At 47.2% G+C, this 27,727-nt stretch overlaps 1 protein-coding gene across 4 annotated transcripts; it reads left to right on the top strand.

Moving 5' to 3' along the window:
- Positions 1-1,193: 1,193 nt before the first annotated feature.
- Positions 1,194-27,727, top strand: Otulinl (OTU deubiquitinase with linear linkage specificity like). Of its 4 annotated transcripts, NM_001242424.1 has the most exons (9): positions 1,255-1,400; positions 17,984-18,143; positions 18,229-18,260; positions 18,362-18,453; positions 20,309-20,458; positions 22,779-22,907; positions 24,483-24,752; positions 25,534-25,621; positions 25,726-27,726. In NM_001242424.1, exons 1-8 carry the CDS (start codon positions 1,346-1,348, stop codon positions 25,597-25,599), a joined length of 954 nt encoding a protein of 317 aa, NP_001229353.1. In that variant the 5' UTR covers positions 1,255-1,345; the 3' UTR covers positions 25,600-25,621; positions 25,726-27,726. The 4 variants fall into 4 exon arrangements, 3 of the variants coding, with proteins under 3 accessions (NP_001229353.1, NP_001229352.1, NP_938043.1); XR_383826.4 differs by lacking the exon at positions 25,534-25,621 and having other exon boundaries at positions 1,194-1,400; positions 22,807-22,907; positions 25,726-27,727; NM_001242423.1 differs by lacking the exon at positions 25,534-25,621.

Raw genomic sequence — 27,727 nt, 5'->3', positions numbered from 1 at the left:
TTTCTGAGGCAAGACTAAAGATGTACGATCCTTTTGATCCTTTGTTCTGAGATCCAGAGAGACTTGCAATGTTTCAATGACTTGTTGACATAGCCCTAAGGCTATTGAACTCACACAAAATTCCAGGCTGTTTCCACATGTTTCTTTAGTTATGGCGCTTATTTTTCCGGAGGCTGCCAGGATATTTTGCATGCTAGTCTTTTTGTATTTGGAATCTGTCTGCACTGGAGAAAAAGGAAGTACTCATGGAGATGATTCTTCTTCTTCTTCTTCTTCTTCTTCTTCTTCTTCTTCTTCTTCTTCTTCTTCTTCTTCTCTTCTTCTTCTCCTTCTTCTTCTTTTTCTTCTTCTTCTTCTTCTCCTCCTCCTCCTCCTCCTCCTCCTCCTCCTCTTCTTCTTCTTCTTCTTCTTCTTCTTCTTCTTCTTCTTCTCCTCCTCCTCCTCCTCCTCCTCCTCCTCTTCTCTTCTTCTTCTTCTTCTTCTTCTTCTTCTTCTTCTTCTTCTTCTTCTTCTTCTTCCTCCCCCTCCCTCTCCCCTTCCCTCTTCTCCTCCCCCTCCCTCTTCCCCTCCCCCTCTCTTGTCTTCTTCTGGAAAAAAGGAGGGGTCCATCAAATTAGTTAATCAGGAGCAAAAAAAATCTTGTATCCTTTTCTTGTTAGGCCATTTACTTTTTCTGTTAGCTTTTTGTATTGTTTTTTAACAATTAAGAAATTACTTTATGGAACCACTTTTTGTCAAGAATGCTCTTGTTCGTCCCTAAACAGTTCCAAGCACGCATTAGCCGAATGTGCTGACCCATGCAGAAAGACGAGGAAGCCCTGCCCCACGTAGTGGAACAAGCCCCGGGTGCAGTTGCTTTTGGATCCCAGCCTCTAGCTCTCCGGCGCAGACATAGCAGGTTTGTCCCGTGGTGAACAGGGAATCGAGGCACCAAGCTGTCCTGAGCTGGTGAGGGGCATTCGGTCCCTCGGCCCATCAGTCTCTTCCCCAAGTTCTCTGGCTCTGGTGCAGAGCTCCCGAGAGGACTCTAGATCCGAACCAGTGGAACGCCCAGGGTGAGCGTGGAGGTGCAGCCCTAGGGGCAGAGCCGCGGCCTCCGCAGCGCTCCCATCGCTGAGCTTCTGAGCTTTCCACGCCGCCGCGCCCTTCACGCCTACCTCGCGCGGAGGCTCCGCCCTAGACTCCGCCCTAGCTTCTGAGTGGCGGCACCGGGCGTCAGTCTGCGTTCAGGGCGGGAGCACGGACGGCTGTCACAGTAGCTGAGCTCGGGACTGCGGCTGCGGAGAAGCGAGCGGGGCGCCGGGCTGTAGCGGAGGGTGCGCGCGGGTGGAGGCGCGCATCCCGCATGGAGGCGCCGAGGAGCGCGCCGCGGGAGCGGGAGCGCGCTCGGACCACCTCAGGTGGGCGCCGGGATGAGCACAGTCTCCCGGAGGGTGTAGTGGCGGCGGAGGGTGGGCGAGGGAGAGCGAAGGGTGCTTGTGGCGCGGGGACGGCTACACCTCGCGCGCGTGGCTGTGCGTGGGTTGCATCTGAGTCCCCGGCCATCGGAGAGAGGCGGGTCTATCCAGGAGTACCCGGGCGCGTGGACAAGCTGGTCGGTGTCCTCGAGGGAGCAACTTGGTTGTAAACTAAGCTACCGGGGTTTGCGCCTTGAGAGGATGTGGCCCACACCTTTTCAGCAACCAGAGTTGTAAACCGCAGAGAACACTCTTGACTTTAGGGGGAAAAAAATGCTCACCAAGGGGACAGGGTGACAGTAGATCGCTATTGCATTTCGGGCCCCTGCCCCACTGGGTAGCAGTGGTCTGTCCTCTCCAAAGACCTTAGAGATGAAATGTCTTTCTTCCGGTCCCACAGCTGTGTCCGTGGTTCAGTTTCTCTAGGTTTTGTTGGGCCACACGCTGGATCCTGTGTTTCACCATCTACCACTCAAGGAATGTGAGCCTAGTAGTGAATCTAAGCTGTGTGTGTTCTTGCTTTCAGTGTGTAAATGGGGTTGTTGGACACCGGGAATGTTCCTAATTGCTGCTCTCCGTCCTAGTAGGAGCTTCTGACACAGCACTGTGTTGTGTAGTGGAAGCAACACTGTTCAGGACACGAGGTCTGGACGTCAGTCCACCCTAGAGTGTCTGGGTAGGAGTTATTCAAGACATCAACCATTCGTGAAATGCATGCTGGACAAGTTAATTCCGAAGGCCTCTCCCAGCCTAGTCTGTGACTAAATTACCCAAGTCTCTGAAGTTTAGAGAATTAACTCATTTGTTTAACCTTTATGCACCTCAGGTTATTATAGAATTAGCCAAGTATTTCCTGTGGGCGTATCCAGTCGAACATTTTTTATTTTGTTTCTTTCTTCCTTTAGTTTGGCAGAGAAAAGAAAGTTGGAAACAGAGGCAAGGACATGACTGGGAAAGAGCTGGTTTGGGAGACTGCAGAATGCCTACTTTGGCTTAACAAAACCACCAAGAACGTTTCCTTTCTCTGCACGAAGTCCAAGGCGTGTCAGTGCGCTGAGCCCAAGGAGAGAGAGGGACCTTTCGTTTGTTTCAGTCTGTGGGGTCTGCTGTAGGTTTGCAGGACAAAGTGAGATTCAAGGATAAGATTGTGGAAAACGTTTCCCTTTCGAATATAACTGCTGAGGGAGGACTTAGGAGCATAGGAGATCCTCTTCGCTGGTTCTGTTTTCCAAACAGATCAAAAACAAAAACAAGACAAAAAAAAAAAAAAAAAAAAAAAAAACCAAAAACCAAAACCAAAAACAAAACAACAAACAAAAAACAAACAAACAAACAAACAAACAAAACCGACACAGTGGCCTTAAAGTCACTTACTCCAGCTGAAATGGAAACAACCTTTTGGTATACCTCTTAACTATTTGCTAAAAGAAAGACATAGATCCACTTTTAAGACTATTAGTAAACCTTGACAGAAACCAAAGAAAAATAGAAGACCCCCCCCCATAGAATTGTTGGAGATGGAGAAGGGGTTGGGGATAGTCTTTTTAAAGTATTGTTAAACGTGTTTCTGTATTGAAAACTCACGGGGGCACGCATCTGTGGACAGTGTTACTAGAGAGACCCTGTCAGAATACTGGACAAGGACGAGACATCTTGAAGGTTGTTTCATCCAGTGCTCCAAACCTCAGAGAAGCCACCATCACCTACAAGGGGTGATATCACGGTGCTGTAAAACCAGCTGGCCTTTCGGCATCTTTGGCAGACCTCTGTGTCTGAGGCCGATGCTTGTTTTCCCTACATTCAACTCCAGCTATCTTACTTCACGGTCCTTAATTCTTGGCGGGCTTGAGCCGTGGCTGTGCTATCATCCACCACTGACCCTAAGTTCCCTGGCAGCGCGCACATCCTCAGCTGTGCTGTGAGGAGCTCCTTAGCTCCTTGATGGACCCTCAGTGTTGGGATTGGGAGGCCTGGTGTTCACACACACTGTGGGGGACACACACATTACATGGGGGAATACCATGAGCCAGGTCTGGCATTCCAGCCACATCCGAAGCAGCTTTGCTTTCTTTTATTTGTTTTATGTTGCTGTTGTAGGTAAGGATTTTGTCTTGGGAGTATGTTCTGAAGCTAAGCCAAAATTTAGAAAATAATGAGTATCATTTTTTTAGACTCCCATTGCGGCTTAGAGCACTTATTACATATAAAGTTGTTCTGGTTGTTTACAGACCATGGAAAGCTCTGTAATGCTCAGTGCTGCTGTCCTAACTATCATCCTTGCCTTCTGTTATGAAGCTACTTACTGTTTGGTTTATCCCTCGGATACAAAACTGCTTTAAATGGGAACTTGTCCGGCCAAGATCCCAACCTCATACCTAGACTATTCCCCCAGTTAGAAAACTGCCTTCCGAATATCCTGCGTTCCCTTATGTCCAAGCCCTTCGCCAGTCACTGACCTTGTGTGTGGAGCAGATGTGTCATGCCTGCACTAGACACGCTGTCTCCACGGGTGAACACATTAGTCTCTAGGCAGGGAGGTGAATTCAGAAGGTGAGCATGCCTGCGCCCAGGGAGAGAGGCGAACTGGAACAGTTAGTATCAGCCGAGAAAGGAGTGATGCCCACAGTGTGTGTGAACTTTACGTCCACAGGGACTACGGGGGATGGGCGTTTATACTGGAGCTCCTCTGGCCTTGGGGAGCTGCTTGGTAAGCAGGGGGCTCAGGCAGTTAGTAACTGTCCTGAGGGGTGCAAGTAGCTGTTCCCAAGTCCTGCTCTAAGGAAGAGAGAAATATTTTCCTTCTTTGAAAAAAAAAGATGGTTTAAGGATTTGCAGCTACATTATACACATACAGACTCACAGGCAGACACACAGATATACAGACAGACTCACACACATGTTTTTAAACCAAAGATCTATAGTTGATATGTTTTGCTATTTGTTTGCTCCACTTTTAGACTTCTCTTATTTCTATGGAATGACTAGCCAATGGCATGTAATTTTTTTTTTTAAAGCGGATGTGTTATCTAGGTAGAGATTCTTTACTGGTGTAGTTATTAAAGGAAAAATGTCTTCTTGAGTTATCCAGTAGACTTTGGTTCACCAGAGAGAACTTCTCTGGCTCTCAGGTGGGTTGAGCACCCTGGCTGGCTTGTCCAGAGTCGTCGTGCTTGTCTCTTCCCAGTTGTGGTGGGTACTCACTGTGTTCTTTGGGTGCTGCGTAGGGAGATGCTGGCAACAGAGGCAAAAGAGTTCTGTGTGATTCTCCCCGCTCTCATTCGGTGGTGCTTAGAGCCATTGTGGCTATGTGGATGGCTTCCAGTTCCAAGTCACTCTAGGAGGCAGGCACCGGCCCAGGTCTTTACTTATGGCAGATTCTTAGCCATCCATCTGCCTGCTCATCTTCTAAAACAGTCCTGCCATTGACTAAGGAGGCCTTGCAGTTCCTAGTGAGAGCTTCTTCAGCTCACTGGACCTGTTCTCAGCAGAGAACCTAGGCTGTCATTTTTATGCCACTGTATTGACTGAGATGACTTACAGGCTGGGTGTGCAAGAAAAGAGAGAAACTGTAAAACTTTGTCTTTTCTTCCAAGATTCCCATGGCTCTACGGTTCTTTCTATGTAGCTCTTGAAAGCAGCAGTGTTCAGGAGTTATCAGATGAACGTGTCCACCCGGGGGCTCTCCTCTCTCCTCTGTCCCTTTGAGCCATCTAACAAATGTACATTACCTAGATAATCTGTTTTCAAAAATTGACGTTATGCTTGGCATGGTGGCACATGCCTTTAATCCCAGCATCAACAGTCGGAGGCAGGTGGATCTCTATGAGTTCAAGGCCAGCTTGGTCTTCATGGTGAGTTCTTGTGTCTGTTTATTTGATTGCAGTTGATTTCATGGAGGACTGATGTTTCTTTCTAACACATCAAGAGGAAAAGTTTTGTATGTGTTCTTGTTTTCCTAGGATCCCTTTGTACTAGTCTATTTTAAAAAAAAAAAAAACAACCAACAATTTTTCAGTTTATTCAGGGGAATGACAGACAGGTGGCATTGTGTTTAAATTAAAAAGATGGTTTAAAAGTTTACATTTATCTCTAAGAGATGGAGGAACACCATCTGTCATTACTGTTGCCAGGAGTCCTAGGAAATAAAAATCCCAGGAAGTGCAGGACATAAAATATTATGGCAGACATGTTTCTAAATTATGAATTTCATAGTAGATCATTTGTTGCTGTCTTAACCGTGTGGCCACCGCATTTTCTCTGGAAAGCACACCCCCTCCCCCCAGCTCCAAGCTGAGACAGAAGGGGAGTATCATTGAAAGTCAAGGGCAAAGGGAACTGAGAGCTGGGAGAAATCTCAGTTGATGAGTGCAGCCATGTAAGCAGGAGGACCTGAGTTCCCAGCATGCACCTTAAAAAGCCAGGAGCAGTGTGGCCTTGTCTGTACTCAGAGATGCTCAGGAGGCACAGGGGGGTGGAGGGGGAAGATCCCTGGAGCCTGCTGGACATGCAGGCTCGATGAGTCCCTGAGCTTGATTAAGAAAAGCACCTGATGTCAACCTATAGCCCCCCCCCACACACACACACACATCTCCCCCTCCTCCCCCTCCTCCTCCCCCTCTCCCCTCTCTCGGAGAGGGGGAGAAAGGTGGGTACTAACCTCCCCTGTCCCATCACCATGGAGATAAGCTCCCTGCCCTCTGTGGAGGTAGGACAACCTTCTTGTATACAAGCCAGTTTCTGAATAGCATGGGACTGTGGCCGGCCAGAGAGCTGCTGCTGGAAGCTCACCAGGCTTACGGCCTAGGTCAGTGCTAGATTGTCTCTCCTGCTGCCTTGTTTCCCAAGTTTAACAGAAGTGAACTGAGTCCTGTCCTGCCTGGCGCTGGGAGAATCCATTCCTCGGTCTTAGGATAGTAGCTGCTACATTGAGAGAATATCTTTTATGATCTGTGACAGGAAGATGCCGGCTTGCCTTCGGGCTGTGTAAAGTGCCAGGGAAACGGTGCCCCTGAAGCAGCCACTTGGATGGGTTAACTTCTGCAGCAAGCAGGATGCAGCGAGGGAGGAGGGAGTGGACGAGATGTGGAGTCAGTGCTGAATGCAGTCAGCCACCAGCTCCAAGTGAAGTGTGGGGTGAGGTGCAGACAGCACGGGTAGTGGTGGTAACTCTCTGCCCTTTTGCTTGGTGTTTGCCAATGTAGATGAGGGTTGGGTGGGCTGCTCACCTTGAAATGGAAATATAATGACTGGACTTAACAATACAGATACCAAGTCCCTTTGTTTTGTACCTGAGACCCGTGTGGGACTTGGGCACAGGAATCCCTTCTGCTATGTGTGAAGGTAAGCACTTCAACGGAAAGTGTCTCCATCATTTATCCATGGCACATTCATCTACTTTGTGTTTTGAATATTTGTTCAGCTCAGATGCGAGCACTTGACTGATGTCTGCGATTGCCAACGGTTGCCTGCCTCCTCCTGCTCTTTGTGCTTTCAGACACCAGTGTGTCCTCCCAGACAGACCTCACGGAGGGCAGTTCCTCTTCTCTGCCCCCACCCCAACCCCTCCCTTAGTTCTTCTTTCCCTCTTTCTCCTCCCTATGTGCATGAGGCTCTTTACCAGATCCAATGCATTCAGGACAGCTGATGGTCAGATCTGCAGAAGCAAACTTGCCCCTCTAAGGGTCAAGGCTGTGCTACCATTTATCCAGATTGGCTGGGTCTTGTGTCCACACCCAGGGCATCCATGCTGTGGGGCTATCATTGATTGAATGATGTTTTGAGCTTAGCTGAAGGTCAGTCAGTTCACAGCTATATAAAATCCCATGCCTTGTGTGTACTTGTTATTCCCTCTGTTGCATAACACACAAACCCACTGAAAGGAAGAGATCTCTGGAGAGGGGAGGCGGTAGGTGACAGACTGGCCTCCCAACACCTCTTCATGGGGAGGAAGCTGAGGTCCAGGGCCCTTGGCTCCCTCAGGCCAGACTCCAAGTTCCCCCTTCATTCCACTGTGTCAAAACCTTCCTACCAGGTGACCACTTCGTACTCTCACTTCCGTTCTGGATTTAGGTGGGGCGTGTAATTAAGGGAAGAGAGACATAGTGGTGCCTCCTATGCTTTTCGCGTGCATGCTCAGGACTAGAAGGGGCCAGGTTCTGCTCTCATGGAGTGACAGTGCAGTGTGAGAGGAAGGAGAGTGTTTGTTATCGATGTTGGAGCACAGAGGAAGCCCCCAGAGCTGGGCTGGGGTCCATGGTGTCTGTGGTCCAGGGCCTTTTCTTTACAGTTGGTTTCTGATTTCCCTCAGTTCCTTCTACTGTGTGTCTACACTGAACGTGGCTCCCATGCCCGTGGTCGCTTTGTGGAGCCCCACTCATCACCCTTCCACTTACCAGAGAGGAAGAAGGGTGAGGAATCAACCACTCTTGAGCCCTTCCTGGTGTCTGTCTGTCTGTCTGACTCTCTCTCTCTCTCTCTCTCTCTCTTTCTCTCTCTCTCTCTCTCTGTTTTGAGATGGGGCTTTGTTTAATTCAGGCTAATGTATGTAGCGGGGATGGCCTTGAACTCCCCCCGCCTTCAAGCCCCAAGTGCTGAGATTACAAGAGCTCTCCACTATGTCTGGCTAGATGATTCCGTCGAAAAGTTGAACATTCTCCCCCTCACAGAGTCCACTGAGGACAACTGAACCACATCCAAAGAGGATGCAATGAGCCTTTCTCTGAGAGAGAAGCCATGGTCCCAGTTAAGTTTCGGCGCTGTCTCTGAAGGGAGGGAGAACAAGTTCAGAGCAAGCTGGATATCTGTGCCGTGGAGACCAAAGGCCTGGATACAGTGCTGACAGATAGACACATGGGCTCTTTCAGCCAGCATTTATTAACCATCTCTTCTGGGCCTGTGGTATGAAGAGAACGGATACACTCCTAGTCCTTATGATGTACCCAGTGGAGGGAGGGAGGCCATCAAACACAAACACAAACACAAACTGTCAAGAACCGGGAAAGGACATGATGTGCCCTGCAGAAGAGAGTGGGTTTACTGAGCCCGGGGTTGGGAATGGGCCAGACAAATGACATTTGAGTTGGGAGCTGGAAGAAAGTGTGACCTAGGCCATGGAAGAATGTTCCAGACTGAGGGAAGAGCATGAGCAAAGGAGGAGTTGGGAGGGGCTGGGGGTTGTGCAGGAGAGAGAGGGCCGGCGTGGACTGGAGGGGCCCTTCGGGAACAGCCATCCTGACAGGCTTGGAACTCAGGCATGTCTCAGATATGAGACTTTCAGGACTCATTCTGGGAGAGTCCCAAGAATATTGGGGTGAGTTGTGATGTGTTTATAAAAGGATAAAGAGAGGGGGGAGCATGTTCTATGGGGGTGTGGTGGGGTGTGGGGGATGGGGGTGCCTCAGCGGGCCCATGCCAAGGCATCCCTTACCCCTGAAGGACCAGCCATATGATGGTATAGTATAGATTGGAGTTTATTTGGGGCACAGGGAGGAGAGTTAAGAGGGTAGTAGAAGCAGACAAAGGCAGAGAGAGGGAGAGAGTAGAGAAGCAGAGGTCAGTCATGACCACATGGAGAGAGCAAGAGGGCAAGAGAGAAGCAACAGGGAAGCAAGAGAGGGAGGAGGAGGAGGCAGGCAGCCCCTTTTATAATGGGTCAGGCCTACCTGGCTGTTGCCAGGTAACTGTGGGGTGGCATTTGACAGAATGCTAACAAGTTGTCCCCTGCAAAGAGGCCTCACAAACAGTAGTGCATCTTCTCTCCATACTACCCTGGGAAAGTTCTCTTTCATTTAGGACTAGCTCCTGCCTACAGAACAGTCTACTTGCAAGCGGAGCGAGCCCCTCGAGTAGCCAGAGGGAAGGAGCACAAGACAGAACACTCAGCCATAGTTGGAGCTCTTGTGCAGTGGCATTCCTCTTCATCTAGGCTTATTTCTCCTCATAGTGACTTTGGCATTTAACCAGTGTCTGGTATGTTTGAGGGGACGGAAGTGGCCAGAGATGGAGGAAGCCCTTGTGCTCTGTTGCCCAACACTGCCAGTGCATTAAAATTGCCTGGGAATGTCAAGGGAAGACTGGGCACAGCCTGCTAAGTCAGCCGCAGGGGAACCCAGCCTGACGCTGTCCCCTAACAGTGGCCTGAGACATCAGTGTACATGAAGGTCCCCAGGTCATCCTGCTAAGGACACAGATTTGATGTCAGAGGGACTCAAGAGTCTGTTTCTAAAAAAGCCCCAAAGTGGTACTGACATGCTGCCCTGTAGACAGAATGGCCTTTGACGCCTTAGGCTTCTTTGTGGCAAGCAGTAACATGGGGGTCTACTAAGTGGATGAGTCCATAGTAAAGGGAAGGGGAAGGTGGAAGAGATGACCAGCCAGTCTTCTGCCCCTGGGTCTTCTGGTTAAGGACCACAGTGACTTCCCAGGCAAGTCCTAGGGTGTGGTTGGGTGTTCCAGGGAGATGCTTAGCTGTCACACTGACTGGTATTCTTGGTTACTCAACCTGTTCCTGGGGCCTTTGCTTAGGAATGTTCCACGGAGGACACGCCCTTCTTTTCCTGTTCCATTCCCAGTCTGTGGGCCCATATTTCTCACTCAGTGGTTGTCAGGACACAGATATTCCCTACCAGTAAGATAAGCTGTGGAAGGTGTTTCAAAATAGCTGATACCTCTATCATTTTTTTTTTTAATGTCAGCCCACACTAGCTCCAGAATTAAAAGGAGACTTTGGGAAAGACAGCCAATTAGAAGGATCAGTTGCCATTAGCAACAGCCCCCAGGGATTCTGATCACTGCAGGGATTGCCACCGTGAGAGGGTAACTTCAGTAGCCATTCTCACCGAATGAGTGCGTTAGAGCAGAACAGTCTAATGTTAGAGCCTGAGAGTGGACCTACACAGGCAAGTAAGTCACAAGTCACGTGAGACCTAACAGGGATAAACAGTGGGACCTGCTTGCCTCCAAAGACACAGAACTTGCACACGTGATGCAGACGGCCCATCCCATGTACCAACTGGGAAGTTAGACACCAGTGTTGGAGAGTTGAGAAGAGCAGCGATTCAGCTCAGGGGCAGATAGAATCCGTGTTGTCTGGGTTGTGTGGCTGGATGGACTTTCTCACTACTCCTTAGGTGCAATCACTTCCTAAATGCCAGATGTTCCTCTCAGAGAGTAAGCCTGTCTGGAGAGGAGGGCCAGAGCTGAGCAACCCAGGAGACTCTTCTAGATTTCTTACCATCAGGAAGAAGTGAAGCCAGAGGGAAGGAGGTGGGGGCCACGCAGAGACATGGCCTCAGTGGGGTGTGGTTTCTTTGCCTTGCCTCGCTCCTCCATCCGGTGACCTTAGGGCATACTCAGAGCCCAGGGAAGCCTTCTTCAGCCTGACCTCACTGCTTCTCAGCCCTGTTCGTGCCCTCCCCTGGAGGTTGCCTCAGTGGGCTCCATCTTTCTGGGAGCCTCTGCCAGTGCCCTCGTTGTTGGGACAGTGGTTTATCTGCAGGAGCAGCCTAGCCTGTGTAGCTAGAAGGAAGGCAGACTTATCAGTAGGGAAATGATCAGGAAGGGGAAGTTGAGGCCTACAAAAGGGAGTGTGATCTCAGCTGACAGGTAGCCTAGCCCTGGTTACCTGACGTCGCTGGGGAGATTATAGCAGAGACCTTGCTCAGCAGTTCATGGTGGGATACTGCTGTTTCGTTTAATTTTAATACACCCTTGCCTCATCGCTCTGCGTTAACCACTAGATCATGGTTTAGGGCAGAGGTTCTGAACCTTCGTGATGCTGCGACCCTTCAGGACAGTTCCTCACGTTGTGGTTTCCCCAGCCCCACCCACCCAACAATAAACTTATTTTTGTTGTTATCTCATAACTGTAATTTTGCTATTGTTATAACTGGTGATGTAAATATCTGATATGCAGGATATCTGATACGGGACCCTTTCGAAAGGGTCGTTTGACTCTAAAGGGGTTGTGAACCACAGGCTGAGAGCCACTGGTTTAGGACCGTCCAGGCTGTGTGGTTTCCACATCATTCTCTATGTAATCAGTCGCCTTTCCCAGACCCTGCTGCTCGGCTGGATAAAGGATCCCTGAAGTTCTGCAGTTTCACAGAAAAGCGGGGACTGCTTGCTTTTTGAGGTTAGCCTGTCTATACATAAGAGCTTTTGTGTTCTCGTCACTGGTGGGCGGCCAGAACCCTACTACCACAATTAGAAAGTTAAGCTTATCTTTAAGATGATAGGTCGCTTTTAAGATTTGCCAGGTAAAATGAGACAGTTCTGACTTGGGGTGTTCTTAAAGCATGTATGGGATACTCCCTGTCTCAGGCAGGAAGCGATATCCAGGTGCATTATGGGTACTTTCAGTTCAACAGGAGTCCAGGGTAAGAGCTGCTGCATCTGAAGAGACTACCAGCTTGAGTAGGTTTCGTGTTTTACTGCTCAAACTTTCAAGATAAAACCCTTCCACTTAGTGGTTCTCTTCCTTGGAGATAATGAAATGGCCCTGCTGTTGTTGGCTTTATTGCTTCTGTAAGGCTGGCCGTTCTTAATTGAGCAGAATTAACACCTGTAATACGAAGTAGACACTCTCTGGAGGACGACTAAGACCGCTTTCCCCCAACCACAACACAACCCCGTTGAGAACACTGCTTCTGAATTTAAGTCTAGTGTTAACAACACACCATACTTTTTTTTTAACAGGAAGATTTCTACTCTGATCTATTTCAGAGCTTCCTCTGCTACGCCGAACATTAAAATTACATTGCCTTCTAGGTCAAATTTTATGTCTTCTTCCTGGTAGATAGCCCTTGATGTACCACCGCTGCTCAGGAGGTCATGGGAGGTTGCCTGTTGATGAGGCATTGGTGTGTAATGAGAGCCAGCCATGGTACGGATACTGGCCTGTTAATAAGGTTGGCAAGATCGGGAGAGGGCTGAAGACGCAGCTTATTGGTGGAATGTGTCTGACTAGCATGATGGAGCGTGGCTTCTGTCCCTAGCACTGGAAAACACCCTGGGAGAGGAAGTAGCTGAGACTAAAGACTGTAGTAGTCATGTGGTTGTGGAAGCAAAGAATTTTCTAGAACAGCTCTGGAAGTCCTTCGATGAGCCAGGGTCACTGGTGAACTCCCGTGAGAGACCATGACGGTCAGGTTACCACATGCCTCAGAACGCTGGGCTGCGATCTGCTGTCTCCATCTTCACTTCGATTCTGGCTTGTCGGCGTCTTTTCGTTTTGTTTTCAGGAGACAGTGTTTTCTGCCCCCCTTTTGGGTTTCCTGTTTGAATGTTTGAGTTACTTCAGCTTTGAAATGTTGTAGAGGATGGAAAAAAAATCTAAGAATTTTCACACATGCACAAAACCCACCCAAACTCAGCTCATTCTTATAGTTCCAACTGGTGGTCTCGCTTGTCTTGTGATCACAGATCAGCTGTAAGGTCAGACATGACATCACATCTGCTGTAATTCCTAGAGGAGCCTAAGGCCTGTCTCTTTGGATTGTTTGGGGTACACTTTAATCCTGGAGGTCAGGGATACATGAGACATAGTTACATATTTTTAAAAAAGAAGGAAGGAAGGAAGGAAGGAAGGAAGGAAGGAAGGAAGGAAGGAAGGAAGGAAGAGAAAGAGAGAGAGAGGAAGGAAGGAAGGAGGGAGAGAGGGAGGGAGGGAGGGAGGGAGAGAGGGAGGGAGAGAGAGAGAGAGAAAGAAAGAAATTGTGTTGTGCAGCCCTAGAGTCCAGGACAAAAGTATGAGAAGGGAGTTTTGCTTTTTCGTGCCTGTCTGGACATGTCTTAACAGACATGAAGGCGGATCAGATCTCCAATTCCTGGCACCCTCTTCCTTTGCAGCCTCTGCTGACTTCCCACACTTCCAGAGCTGTCTCTGCTGAGCTTGGGCTGCCCACTCCCTTCGTTCTCACAGCATGTGGGAAGGCTGTGTCTGTGGAGGCAGAGAATTGTCTCACCTTTCTCTGCTTTCCTGAGTCCCACTTGTGACCTGGCAGGGCCCCTTTCTGGGGCAAGGAATAGAAGTTGGTGATCGCAGCATTGTCTTTGGTGGGAAGAGAACCTCTGAAACAACAACAACAACAACAACAACGTCTTTTACTTTTTTGTTGGTTGGTTGGTTGGTTTGGTTTTTTTGTTTTTGTTTTTTAGGGGTGTGTGTGTGTCTGTGTGTGTTAAGACAGGGTTTCTCTGCTAGCCCTGCCTGTTCTAGAACTTGCTCTATAGACCAGGCTAGCCTTGAACTCAGAAACCCACCTGCCTCTGCCTCCCCAGTGCTGGGATTAAAGGCATGTATCACCAGTGCCCGGCACCTCTGAAATTTTTTATTTCCAAAATGTTACCCTCTCTCAGCTGTGCTTGGAGAAACGATATTTGACTAAGTCGGGGGTCATCAAAATGATCCCCAGACTTACTTGCAGGGTCTTGTTATGGTGTTTTCTTGTTTTGTCTTTTTTGAGTCCAATCTATGTATTGGATCTAGATCTAGAAAAAAGTAGTGTGCATGTATGTACATACGCGTGAGTGTGTGTTTGTGTGTGCAAGCTTTTGCACATACATATACAGGTCAAAACAGGATGCCAGGTGTCTGCCTCTGCTGATTGCTTCTTTATTTTCCGAAGCTCACTATTTTGGCTAGGCCGGCTAGCGGGTAAACTGCTGGTATCTGCCTGCCTCTGCCAGTGCTGGCCTTGCAGGCACCTATGGCTGTGCCCAGCTTTTACGTGGGTTCTAAAAATTCAAACTCAAGTTTTCATGCCTGCACAGTGCTGTCTCCACCTGAGAGAAGGTTTTGAATATTCGTTTTCTTTTAGTTGTAATTCTAGTTACTACAGACACTGATCTGAAAACCCACCGAGCTTCCTAATTCACAGATAGGACAGCCAAGTGCTCAGGCAGGTGGCTTCCAGAACTGCATGCACCCCCCGCCCTGCCTTTGAATATTGGCTCTGCCATTTATTGGGCAACCCCCATCAGGTGGCTGCTTAATCTTTTCCTCTCTAACAGTTCTCTAATCTACAAAGCAAAGGTGATTATAGCAACCACAATGAAAACAGCAGCTAGTGTTTGCTGTGTGCTTAGTGAGAAAAACACCATGGCGGCGAGCACTTCTCTGACATTTAAAGCGCCACGGCAGCTCTGTGCCTTCTGCATTGTAAAAGGAAAACTCGCACAAGTGTACATTAAGCCCTTGTTGTGTACCAGGGCCCATGTTTCATTGTCATCTTTGCTAGATTCAGAGATGAAGGCAGATGGAGGTTCCTGTGAGGACCCGGGGCTCCTCTGTGGCACCTGAGGTTCACCGGCAAGAATGATGTAATCCATGCAGAACGATCCTAGCTACTTTGTTGCAGTGCAGACACAGTTCTACCCTGCTTTCCTACTCTTCTGACTTAGGAGCCCTGCTCCTACTGACAGTATCAGACAACAGCTTATGTAGACCCTAACATGGCTATACAGTCACGTCTGCCTCATACAATGATCACATGTTGTCTTGTAGAGTCCCATCCTACCCACCTCTGGATGACACCCTCATGCCCACACCAGAACCCCATTGTTATGAGCCTTTACCCTTCTTAGCCTAAGTGACTTAACCAAAAAAATGTGGGCATATGAGGTGTGGAGTCAGCTAGTTGTCTCTCAGTCAATAAATGACTTTAAATGTGTGTGTGTGTGTGTGTTTACATATATACACACACGTCAGCCATAAAAAAATAGAACCATGTTATTTGCAGGGAAATTGATGAAACTAGCATCATGCTATGTGAAATTAGCCAGAAGCTGAAAAGTATTGTGTATTTTCTCTCATATGTAAAAAGCAGAAAAAGAAAAAGGATGATCTGAAAAAGTGAACTGCTATAGGAGGGGGTGGGGGAAGGGAGGAGAGAGGAAGGACAGGAGAAGATATTTACTCTCAGAGTATCATGTGTGCATGTGTGGCACTGTCACAACAAGCCTGCTAGTTTGAACAGTGGGTGGGCCGAATCAAGGGAGACCAGGAGTGCAGGCCTGTGGTCTGGTTTGTTTCCGGGTAAGGTGCTCCCACACCTGCTTTCTGGGTGGGTTCATTTTGAGGATAAGGACAAAAGGCTGGGGACAGGATAAGGGAGAGAAAGAGCAGGACAGAGGGACAGACTTGGGAGGAGGAGGGGAGATAGGGGAGAGAGACCAAGACAGGGCAAACACAGAGAGAACCGTTATCTTCAGCAGGCTGTCAGGAAAGGCCTCGTTCTGAGGAGAGCTGCTGCTGGTACCTTAGATGAATGAAGCACGCACACCAGGTGGCATCTAAAGATGAGGGGTGTTTAGGGCCGGACCTGGTCCCCACCGGCCCTTGACACAAACACAGAAGCACCAGCCTGTGAGTTACATCAGATGCTGTAAAAAGGCCCGCCACTGAGAAGAAACGTGACTGCCCTGTGCACACTGGAGAATCTCATTCTCTGGATTAGTTCAGAAATACATCTTGAAGCTAGCAGTCCTCCCCAGCGTTGAGTCCTCCCGGAGCCGCTTGAGGGGTGCTCGCTGACCTGTTTTGGAAGCCAGCACCTGTCGGAACTGATGGTGTACAAGTTCATTGATCCAGAATTTCCTCTTTTCTTGAATTATCCCTAAAGAGAAGCTGTGGACTTGTCTTTAGGACTCCTGAGGGGACATTGGTAATGAGCGCTGAGTGCTTGCCAATCCAGTGTTTGTAAAGGAAGAGTGCAGAACCATCCGGATGTGCAGGAGGCGAGGCTCACAGGACCGGCTCTGCTGAAGAACTGGGCATTTGTTGCAAAGGGTGCCAGCAAAACTAGGGCGCGTGCTCGGGACACTCACTGGCTCCATCTCAAATATTGGGCGGGGTGGCGGGGGGATGAGAAAAGAGTCAATCTGTCTGTACATACAAATCATAGGCAATGTTCCATTTTTCTAAAAAATACCTTAGCACTGAGACCCAAGGACAGGTCCTTTCCGAGGGCAGCGAACGTTCTTAAGTACTGAATCACCTCTCCATCCCCATAATCTTATTATTATTTTTTTGTTTATGTGTATTTGTGAGTGTGTGCCTTGTATGTACACATTTCAATAGAGACCAGAGAGTCCTCTGGAAGAGCAGTGCATGCGTAACGACCGAGCCATCTATCTCTCCAGGCCCAGCTTCGTGTTTTTAAACAACAGTTTTGCTAAACTTCTGGGAAACTGTAGAATGCAGCCAAATGAGAGCTCTAGATACATAAGCATTTTAAAGGTCTTCTTATAAGTTTAGGGAATTATACTTTAAAAATTTGCTAGTAGTATTTTTTCCATATTTGTTAATATTTTTTACTTTATTGGGAATATGAATATACATGAACTATTTGGATGACCAAACATGCTGAAATCATAGGTTCCACGCCGATGAGAATTTTATTGCAGTTGGTCACTGGAATTTTACTCAGTGGTCTGCTGTGGAAGAAATTATTTCAAAACAAGCCCCAGGAGATTTGGCCACCGTTCAGAAGTCCTCTTCCTCATTTGTACTTTCAGCATGTCACATGCTCAGGCAGGCTGGGACTGGGAATCTCCTATTAGGCAGAGTACTGCAAACCCACCCTGGGAGCTCCCCTGCCCCTTACGTGTTTGCCAGGTCGGACTGAGAATCACGGCGGGCATCTGAAGCAGCGGGTGTGGAAAGTGGTATCCACGCTTCTGCCGATTGACTTCCTCGTCTGTGACACAGCGGTGCTGCGACCTATCGTGCTTCAAAGCAGCAATAATAGGTCAAGGGTCAGCAGACAAGGGTGGGTCGGCACCTGGCATGGATCCAAGAAATGAGCACGTGTCCGTGTCGGCACTGCGCTTGCGCTGCAAACTCCTTTCTCCCCCCCTTCCCTGCTGGGTCCCCTTCAGTTCACGGTCAAGAAAGCTCAGATCACGGGAGTCAGCTGTCATGCTCACAGGCTCCATCCTGGAAACGGGATGCTAATTCAGGATTCTGAAGCCCATATTTCTGATGTACATTATAAATCATGAGTATTCTAGAGAAGGATGTATGCAGCAGTGGTCGTGGTGGAAATTATATGATTCCACTTTTGCATTTATGTTTGAATATCCTAAAAAAATATATATGTAGGCCTGGTGGGTGGGATATCTCAGTTGTTAGCATTTGCCTCCTAAGTGTGGTGTGATGGGTGTGTTTGTAATCCCAGCATTAAAGAGGACAAGTGGATTTCTAGGGCTTGATGGCCAGCCAGTCTAGCTTACTAAGCAAGTTTAAGACCAGGTAGAGGTTACATCTCTGCTACCTGAGGAATGGTGCTACCGATTGTTCTCTGACACACACACACACACGCACACACACTCACACACACACACACAACTTTGCATCCCATATAAACATGCATCTGTGAACATACGAACATGCACATACACATACATGCATACACAAAAGTGTATATAAAGCCACACTAGACACTCAGTGGCAAAATTATCCCATGTGTCCTATGTCCCTTAAGGCAGATGTATAACCATGATATGTGTGTCTGTTTGTTTTGTAGGAAGTGACCAAGTTCACTCCTGGATACTAGTTACAAGCCAAGTCCTTAGTGCTGCCTGGAGAATAGCAAGGGCCTTTGTGATGACGACGCTCTCTCCTCTGTCCGCTACCTTCAGCTACTTCAGAAGCCTGTATTTATACTTAGGGCATCAGCTGAAATGGTGGGTCACCCTGTTGTCTTCCTTTTCAAAGACAACCCTTGTCTTAGGGAAAAGTTTTCATCTAATTGTTTCCTTTGTCTTCCAGGTGGATCGGCTATCTACAGAGAAAGTTCAAAAGTAAATACTTAGTGCATGTTTTCTTACTTTTAAGGGCAGAGAAGGGTCCAGGAGGGTGGAGGATGGGAAAACTGACTGCCTTTTAATTTTATTTTACCCAGGAAACCTCAGTGTGGAGGCAGAAGTAGATTTACTCAGTTATTGTGCAAGAGAGTGGAAGGGAGAAGCCCCGCGTGCCAGACTGATGCGGAAGGTATGTGTGCTTAGGGAAGGCAGGCAGGGCCGGTCAGAAGCAGGCTACATTCAGTTCTGCTTTCCCAAACCCAAAGGTTAACCCGTACCAACCGGGCTGTAAGTTAAAGCTGCAGCTAAACCGGAAGCCGAGTAACTGTTGGATGTTAGGGCTTGATCTAGTTTGCTTTTCTCTCGTTGTGATAAAAATAGCCCAACTAAAAGCAACTCTGGGAAGGAGAGGGTTACATTGGCTTTCACTTCCAGGTCACAGCCTGTCACTGAGGGAAGTCAGGTCAGGGGCTGAAGCAGAAACCGTGGACGAACATGACTTACTGGCTTTGCTCTCAGGATCTGGCCCAAGCTAACCTGCCTAGGAACAGTGCCGCCCACAGTGGGCTAAGCCCTTCCATATCAATCCTTCATAATTATCATCTCACAGACAATGCCACAAGACAGGCTAATGTGGTCAGTCCCTCAAGTGAGGTCTCCCTTCCCAGGTGACTCTAGGCTGTTGAATCAAACTGAGAGGTGAGCATGACAGGACAGACCTCAACCTGGACTTTGTTGTGCTGGGGATAGAAGTCAGCCAGGCCTGTAAACTGAGAAAACATGAGTACTGCAGGGTATTTAGATCTCTGACTTGTTAAACTTCTGCATGTACTGTAGAGACCCTTCACTGTAGGCGTCAGACACCCTGGCATAAATATTTGAGGGGTTTTAGAATGTTCTATTTATTGGACCAATCTTGGGAAATATCCCCAACAGTGCTGCCCACTCCTGTGTCAGGCAAAAAGAAGGGGGATCCAAAATGCTCTCTGGTGTGGTCTGCAAAGGCTGCGATTTTTTTTGCTGTGCTTAAGTTGTATTCATCCTCAGTCCCAAATGACCTGCCCTGGTCTTCCAAGACAAGTTCATCTAAAACAGCAAGAGGTAGACTCCATACCCAGCAGTGTCACTGTAGAATTGCATGCATACAGCCATTGGAGTGGCTCAGAGAGTAAAGAAAGCATCCGCTGTACAAGCCTAATTAATGACCTAAGTTCAAGAGAATCATTCTCTGACTCCCGGATATGGACTGGCTTGTGTGGCCTGCACACACACACACACACACACACATACACACATCACACATATCACACACACACACATCACACATATCATACACACACACACATCACACATATCACACACACACACACATCACACACACATACACACATCACACATATCATACACACACACACATCACACACACATATCACACACACATACACACACATCACACATATCATACACATCACATACATCACACATATCACACACACACATCACACATATACACACACACACATCACACACACTAGTGATGATGGTGATGGTGGTGGTGGTGATGATGATAGTAATGAAACTTAATAAAATAAGGATCTGGAGACATGACTCAGAAATTATCTGGAGCCATGACTCAGCAGTATTTGCAATTCATGCATAGGACCCGAGGTCAGCAAGAGGCTTAAAATTAGCTGCCTGTAAGTCCAGCTTTGGGGTATCCAACATCATTTTCAAGCCTCTGTGGGTACTTACATGCATGTAAAAACCTTCCTCCTATACACACACATACACACACACACACACACACACACACACACAATTTAAAAATAAATCTTGAAAAAAAGTTAAAACAAAAGGCTTTCTTAAAAAATAAAACCACATACAGTAATTACAGTGCTCCACTTACTCGGGTGTCTTGGGATCCACAGTGCACTGGAGATACATTTTTTTCCAGTGTGAACACTGAAACCCAGAGCTCCCCGAGCTCGCTGTCCCTAGCATGGCACACAGTAGGCGTTCATGCAAAGCATCCTTCTTGCTGACAGGCCTATGAGGAATTGTTCTGGAGGCACCATATTAAATGTGTTCGAGCAGTCAAGAGAGATAACTACGATGCTCTCAGATCTGTGTTGTTCCAGATCTTCAGCCAAGGCCTCTCCTTCCCATCATGGATGAAGGAAAAAGACATCGTTAAGGTACAACTCCCCACTGGGAACATGGTCATAGCGGGGTCGTCCTGTCTGGCTAGCTCTGTGCTCAGAGGGGTCCCATGGTGAGGAGCTCTGGTCATTTAACTGGTTCCCTCTCCCAGGTCACTGCAGGTCTCAGCATGCTGGCATTCCCAATTCTGTCCATTTTCAATGTTCTCAGATTTCCTGAGAAGTGTCAGTCCTTCACAAGGAAGGACTTTTTACTTATAGAAACATTTTACTCTAACATAAATGTTTACTAACAAATGCAAAGAGCGTACAATTGCCACACCAAAGGTTTTCTCATGTACCTCTGCGGTCAGTCCCCCCAAGACCTCCCAAGTCCTCTGGTCCCACAATCCCTGATTCAGTTTCTGTGCCCACAGGTTTGCTGCCTCCATGGCCAGATGAGTGGGCTCCTCTAACACAGCCTGTTGAATATGGTTTCCTTCCCAGAGCAGGGCGCATGCGTACTTCCCCGTGCTGCTGGCAGAGTTCTGAAGTCATCTCTCTGCTCTGAGATGATAGTCCTTTATATGAGCAGAACACAGCTTACTCTCAGTCCAAGGGCATCTGGATTGTTTCCTGTGCTTGGCAACAATGTATCGGGCTGTTAAGGATAGTCTAGCACAGGATTTTATAGGTACATTGTCTGTTTCTTCTAGGCAAATGCCCAGGAGCTAGCTTCCTGGTTATGTGGGAGGTATGTGCTTAACTTTAGAGAAACTGCCACATTGATCTCTAAACCTGCTTGGCCTTTTTTTTTTTTTTTTTTTTTTTTTTTTTTTTTTTGCCATTCCGCCAGTATAGTGTAAGGGTTATAGTCGCCCCACCTGGTCACCAGCAGTTAGAATTGTTGGATTTATTTGTTTGTGGCCATTCTAATAGGTATATTTTGTTTGTGTGGGTGGGGGAGGGGCACATGCCTTAGTGCATGTGGAAGACAGAGGACAGCTCCACGAACCTGGTTCTTTCCTTCCACCTCTGCATGGGTTCCCAGGATTGAACTTGGGTCATCAAGTTTGCACAGCAAGCCCCATTGTTCACTGAGCCATCTCGCAGGCCCTCACTTGGCTTTTAATGAACAGATGTTGAGTATCTCTTGTGTACCTATTTGCCATCCATATCATCGTCTTGGAAAATTACCCATTTGAGACCTTTGTCTGTCTCTGTTGGATCATTTTCCAATTGCTGTTTTGGAAATTCTGTATATGTCTTGAATATGAGTGCTTCATTGGATATGTGATTTGCAGATGTCTTCTCTTGGTCTCAGGTCTTTTATCATTTTTCTTAATCAGTTATGGCAGTGTGTTCTCTCTTTTATTTATCTTATTATATGGCTGTTTTGCTTGCATGGATGTACATGCACTATGTGACAAGAAAAGAGCAATGGGTCCCCCTGGAACTGGAGTTACAGACAGTTGTGAGCCACTGTGTGGGTGCAGGGAACTGAGCCTGGTCCTCTGGAACCCTACCTAATGACTGAGACAGCTGTCCAGCCCCAGTCACATTGTCTTGATTAGCAACTTGAATTATGTTTTGATTGCAGCATGCCCAATTTAAGATGGCAGAGCAACAAAGAGGTAGCACTCATGTATATGGCCTCACGGTCTGTCTCCTTGGTGTCTTCTGTTTAAAATTGTTCTCTGTCATTCTATTTGATAGCAGATACTTGTGGAATATATGTAGTATGCTAGCCCTACCTCTAGTTAACTCAAATAAAGAGTGTTACAGAAAACCCAGGTTTCCGCTGCTGAAGCTGTGCAGTAAGGCACCAGCTGTGCAGAGTGGACTTGGTTCTTACAGACACCGAAGTCTAATCTTTGCACCTTCCAGAATTTGACCTGGAACTCTGTGAAATGAATGGTATAGTTGCTCGTTTCTAGTGGAAATGAGGCTAAAGGGTAAAGGAATAGGAAATGCTGGCTAAGTCCTTTCTCGGCCTTTGAGGGACAACCGGGTCTGGAAGGCAACAGCGTCTCTGCTAAGACAGCAGCTGCTTGGTATGCCCTGCTTTCTTAACACCATTTAGTTACATAGTTTCTAAAGCAATATGCCAAGGGCATGCAGCATTTTATACAAAAGGATTGCTCCTTTGGGCAAAATCCTAGGTTTCCATCTTTTCTAGAATATAATCTAAAAAAAAAAAAAAATCACTTAATCCACAAATCTAAAGCAAAGATGGCCTCGTGCTTTTTACTTAACTGACATTGTTGTCTCTCCGAGGGTTGCTCCACGAGATAAGACCATGTGCCGTGGCATTCCAAATCGTGCGTGCTAAGTGCTGAGACACTAATCATTTGTCGGCATCTACTTCTTTTTCAAGCTTCCTGAAAAACTACTCTTTTCTCAAGGCTGTAACTGGATCCAGCAGTACAGTTTCGGGCCTGAGAAGTACACAGGTTCCAATGTGTTTGGAAAGTTACGGAAATGTGTGGAGTTACTGAAACTGCAGGTGAGCGTTTAGGGAAACACAAAACAAGAAAAACCCCACCTACTGGAATAGAAGCATCCATGTCTCAACTGCAGCGGGTTCCCTGTAACTTGGGGCGTATCCGGTGCGTTAGGGAAATGAAACAATGCAGAGCGCCCCCTGCTGGTGGAAGCTTGCTTTCTCCTCCAAGTAGCAAGGCGGAGCCAGTGTCCTTGCTCTGTGATGGATTTGCCAGTTGTGGGGTAGAAGCTTCCATAGCTTTGCTGGAAACCTGACCCGTGAGGGAATTTGGTTTCCAATATGGTACAATGTCCAAACCTCAGAAATGCCCTCCTGCAAGCAATGCCCCCTGCGCATGCGGGGTTGGTGCGGGTATAATAAGTAGACTAACAGCTCTGCCTGACTTTTAGTAATAATCAGGCTCCAAGTGATGGAAAGTATGGTTTGCTTACCTCTCTCTGTCTGGCTTATCTGGGGGGAAATGCCTTTCTGAGCCATGGCTCTCTTCTTGCTGAAGAACTGAGTAGTCTATACCCTGGATGATTATCACGAGGGTGTGAGTTAACCCACATAGGTGCTCTGCAGAGAGCCAGCCAGCCACACCCTCTCTTGCATGGTTCTACACTGGCATAGTCCTTGGACGACCCGATGGCCCCAAGCAGTTTTAGAGAACCGACATGTTTGATAGTTTACACAGTAATGGTGTGTCTTGGGGAAACTGACTTTATTTTATTTTTTATATAGATAATTATATGCATTTGTGCATTAGGCTAGTAACTCGTGCTTCTCTTATGAGATGCTGTAGACTGGATGACTTAAACAAGCAATGATTATTTCTTGCAATTGTAAAGGTTGGATGTCTGAGACCAGGAGTCCAACAGGCAGTGACATTCGGTGATGGCCCTCTTTCTAGTTTATAGACAGGTGGACAGCGTTTTGGTTTTGTTTGTTTTGTCATCACATAACAGGAGGAGAACCAGCAATCACTGGGCTTCCTCTTAGAAAGCCACCAGTCCCACTTGTGAGGACTCTACCCACAGAAGCCAATACCTCCTCCAATACAGGCCTCACCTCCTAATGCTGTCTCCCTGGACTAAGATGTTTGACCTATAAGTTTGAGGAGGCAGGTGAACATTCAGCCCACTGTGGTGTACTCATGATTAAAAAGAATGCAATAGTCCCAAAATGCAGGCATGAAAATGTAACTGTATAAAATCCTGCCCTCCTGTTTGGCTTATTTGATTAGTGGTTCATATGTTGCTGTGTGATCTTCTCAATTCACACTTCCCAGTTCACACGCCCCAGTTCACACTTACCAATTCACACTTCCCAATTCACACATCCCAGTTTACACTCCCCAGTTCACATGTCCCAGTTCACACTTCCCAGTTTACATGTCCCGGTTCATACTTACCAGTTCACACTTACCAGTTCACACGTCCCAGTTCACACTTACCAGTTTACACTTACCAATTCACACTTCCCAGTTTACACTTCCCAGTTTACACTTACCAATTCACACTTCCCAGTTTACACGTCCCAGTTCACACATCCCAGTTCACACGTCTCAGTTCACACTTCTTCCTGTGTTTGTAGTGGACTGAGTTTAGTGGGATGAGAGATCACCACAAGAGAGGGAGCATGTGTAACAGCCTCTTCTCCGACGCCATCCTGGAGTGTAAACTGTACGAAGCTTTGAAGTTCCTCATGCTCTACCAGGTCACGGAAGCGTATGAGCAAATGAAGACCAACAAGGTTATCCCCAGCCTTTTCAGACTCCTGTTTTCCCGGGAGTCATCGCCGGATCCTTTGAGCTTCATGATGAATCACCTGAATTCCATAGGCGACACTTGTGGTTTGGATCAGGTGAGTAGGACTCATGGTGTGTGATCCAAGGGTGACTCGGAAGTACTTGAACCCATGGCCTTTAGGGTATATGCTTAGCATTGATGAAAACACCTGCACAGAGGTGGCTAGCTAAAATTGCTGGCCCTCCATGTGTGAAAGAAAAATAACAAGGCTCCTTTCTGGGTGCCATGCCCTTGTGAGTCCAAGCATCCTTGCACCAGAGAACGCTGCTTCATAGATCCTTGTGACCACAGTGGCCACTCAGAAAGCCAGATCGTTGCTGGAAGGCATGTACTTACCGGTCACAGAGAAAAGCAACAGCTTTAAGATCAGAGAATGACACAAGTCTTCTGTTTACGCCTGTTTTCTGTACAAAAGAAGTGGTGAATTGGATGACATATTTACCAAGAGATAAATTGGTTGGAAAGAAATGCAGTTCTTAATAGTGAACACTCTCTCCTCCCTCCTAGTCTCCTCCCCTCTTCTCCTCCCCCATCTCTTCCCTTCCCCTCCCCTCTCCTTTCTTCCCCTCCTCTCATCTTTTTCTTTTCCTTTCCTTTCTCCTCTTTTTCTGTCTTCACTTCCCTTCTCCCTTTTCCTTCCCCCTCCCCTTCCCCTTCCCCCTCTTTTCCCCCCTCCTTTCCTTTTCTTTTCCCCTCTGAGATAAAGTCTCACTTTATAGCCCAAGGTTGATCTGTAACTCACTCTGTAGCCCAGGCTGGCCTCCTCTTGCTTTAGCTTAGATTACAGCTGTGAGCCACTGCCCCTGGCTTGAGTGTTCCTTTCTGTTTCTGCACAGTTTTCTCCTGACTTCTTGCTAGTCATGGTCCTGCCCTGCTTCCACACCGTGGGTACTTGTCCCTAAGTCGTGCTCACTTGCTGTCCAGGTGAGCCTGACACAGAGTGGGTCATCTTATAAAGTGCGGCTAGCGCCATCACTGTGGGAACGGATAAATACCTGTCTGTGACGTTGCCTTCGTCTCTCCCCCAGATTGACATGTTTATACTCGGGTATTCTCTTCAAGTAAAGATAAAAGTGTTTCGACTGTTCAAGTTTAACTCCAGAGACTTTGCAGTCTGCTACCCCGAGGAGCCTCTCAGGGAGTGGCCAGAGATCTCCCTACTGACTGAGAATGGCCACCACTACCACATTCCCGTCTTTTAAGTCTGCCGTGGACTGGACATCAGTTCTTCTCAGAGACAGTGGGCACACGTGCAGAAAAGCACTTCTAAAAGACCCACAGTGGTGCTTCAGCCAAGGAGGGCATCGAGATGGGTGGAGAGAGACGGGTGGTTCGCCTTCTGTTTGAGTGAGGTTCTCCAATGCAGCACACATCTGTGCACTGACTTTGCCATTGAGGGATCCTCTGGGTTGGGTCTTTAAGACGAAGGGAAACTTAATATGGACAAAAATTGGAAGGGACACAACCTGAGCAGTGGGGATTGTTTTATCTCGGATCTTCATGTTCTTCAGTAAGAATCTCTCTGTGGATTTGGAACAATCGTAAATAAACAGGGCCAAGTTTTACAAGCATTACCCTCCTGGGGGGAGGGGGTCTTTGTTGTTTACTAATTATCCAGAACAGCCTGATTAATGTTAAAATACTGTGTGTGTTTATGTACATTTGTGTGTATTATAGACACACAAATGTATGTATTTGTATATGCGCATACACCGCAAACAACCTCTGGTTTGTAATATTGTACAGTTTCTTTATATGTCTACAGCTTTTGGTATTCTTGTATCTGTCCAGCTTAAATCAATTTATTTAAATAAAAGAAGATAAATTGTATGGATTTGGGCAACTGTATAATTTTTGAGCTGCCATAAAAATATTAAGCTATGCTTTAATTTAATCTATATTTACAAATCCATTTAATGAATAGAATCTTGTGATTAGCTTAGTAAAATTCCAGATACAGATGTGTTTGCGTCATTGCCCCAGAATCCCAGAAGACATTGATTAAAGAGAATTTGTGTCACCTCCTCGACCCCTAAACAAAACATGACAAGTACAGGCTTAAATTCAAACCCGTATTCCTAGAGCTGTGGTTCTCAACCTGTGGGTCTGGACCCCCTTAGGGGTTCCCTTATCAGATATCCTACATATCAGATGTTTATTACAATTCCTAAGATTAGCGATATTAGAGTTATGAAGTAGCAAGGGAATAACTTTATGGTTGGGGGTCCCCACAACAGGAGTCCATGCACTTGGTCTACAGGTGGCCCTGGTGTGATGAAAGCCTGTAAAGATGGAAGAGAAACCAAACCTCAGAAGATAAAGGACTGCATGCGCAGCTGGCAATCCTGTTCATGTCCTTTATAAACTGGTCCATTCTGTGTGTGATCTGAAGCATGCTCAAGAATCTCATCTGGCTATAAAGGGTTTCCGTTGAATTAATCGTGAGCCTTGAGTACAGGATACTTGCCTGGATTTCTACTCTCACAGAACATTTCCAGAAGGAAATAAGTTTTCCATTGACTTGTTCAAGAATTCAGCAATGAAAACACTTCGCCGATGATAAGTGATGACGTTATTCCGTAAGTTGTCATACTTTATCATGTGTATGCAATCACTCAAAAAGTTTTGGATGAGAAAATGATCCCAATTAGAGGAAACAAGATGGTTGTTTAAGTGGAAACCTGGCATATAGTTGTTAAATCCATGAATGAGCTAGTATAGCAGATATTGTGTTTCCTAGGAAGGTGCTCAAAAAATGTACATAGTAAGTCAGCCAGGGCTTCCATGTCATGTGGAAATTCTAAGAAGAACAAAACTATAATAAAATCATCATTTTTGGAAAACTTCAACAGGTTTCAGTTAGCCAGTCACATGCCTGTTCCGAGAGGATGGCTGTGGCCCGGGACCTGTCCGTGGTGCTGAAAAGGCGATGCCACAGATGTTCAAGGATGCCCTGAAACTGTGAACCAGGTTTTCTTCCAGGTTTCTGTTTCCAATGGCAGCGCTAGTAATAAAAATTATTATTTTATA

The sequence above is a fragment of the Mus musculus genome, chromosome 15 (assembly GCF_000001635.26).
Source record: "Mus musculus strain C57BL/6J chromosome 15, GRCm38.p6 C57BL/6J".
Lineage (NCBI taxonomy): Eukaryota > Metazoa > Chordata > Mammalia > Rodentia > Muridae > Mus > Mus musculus.
The sequence above is the reverse complement of the archived record's forward strand: the minus strand, read 5'-3'. Positions and strand labels throughout refer to the sequence as shown.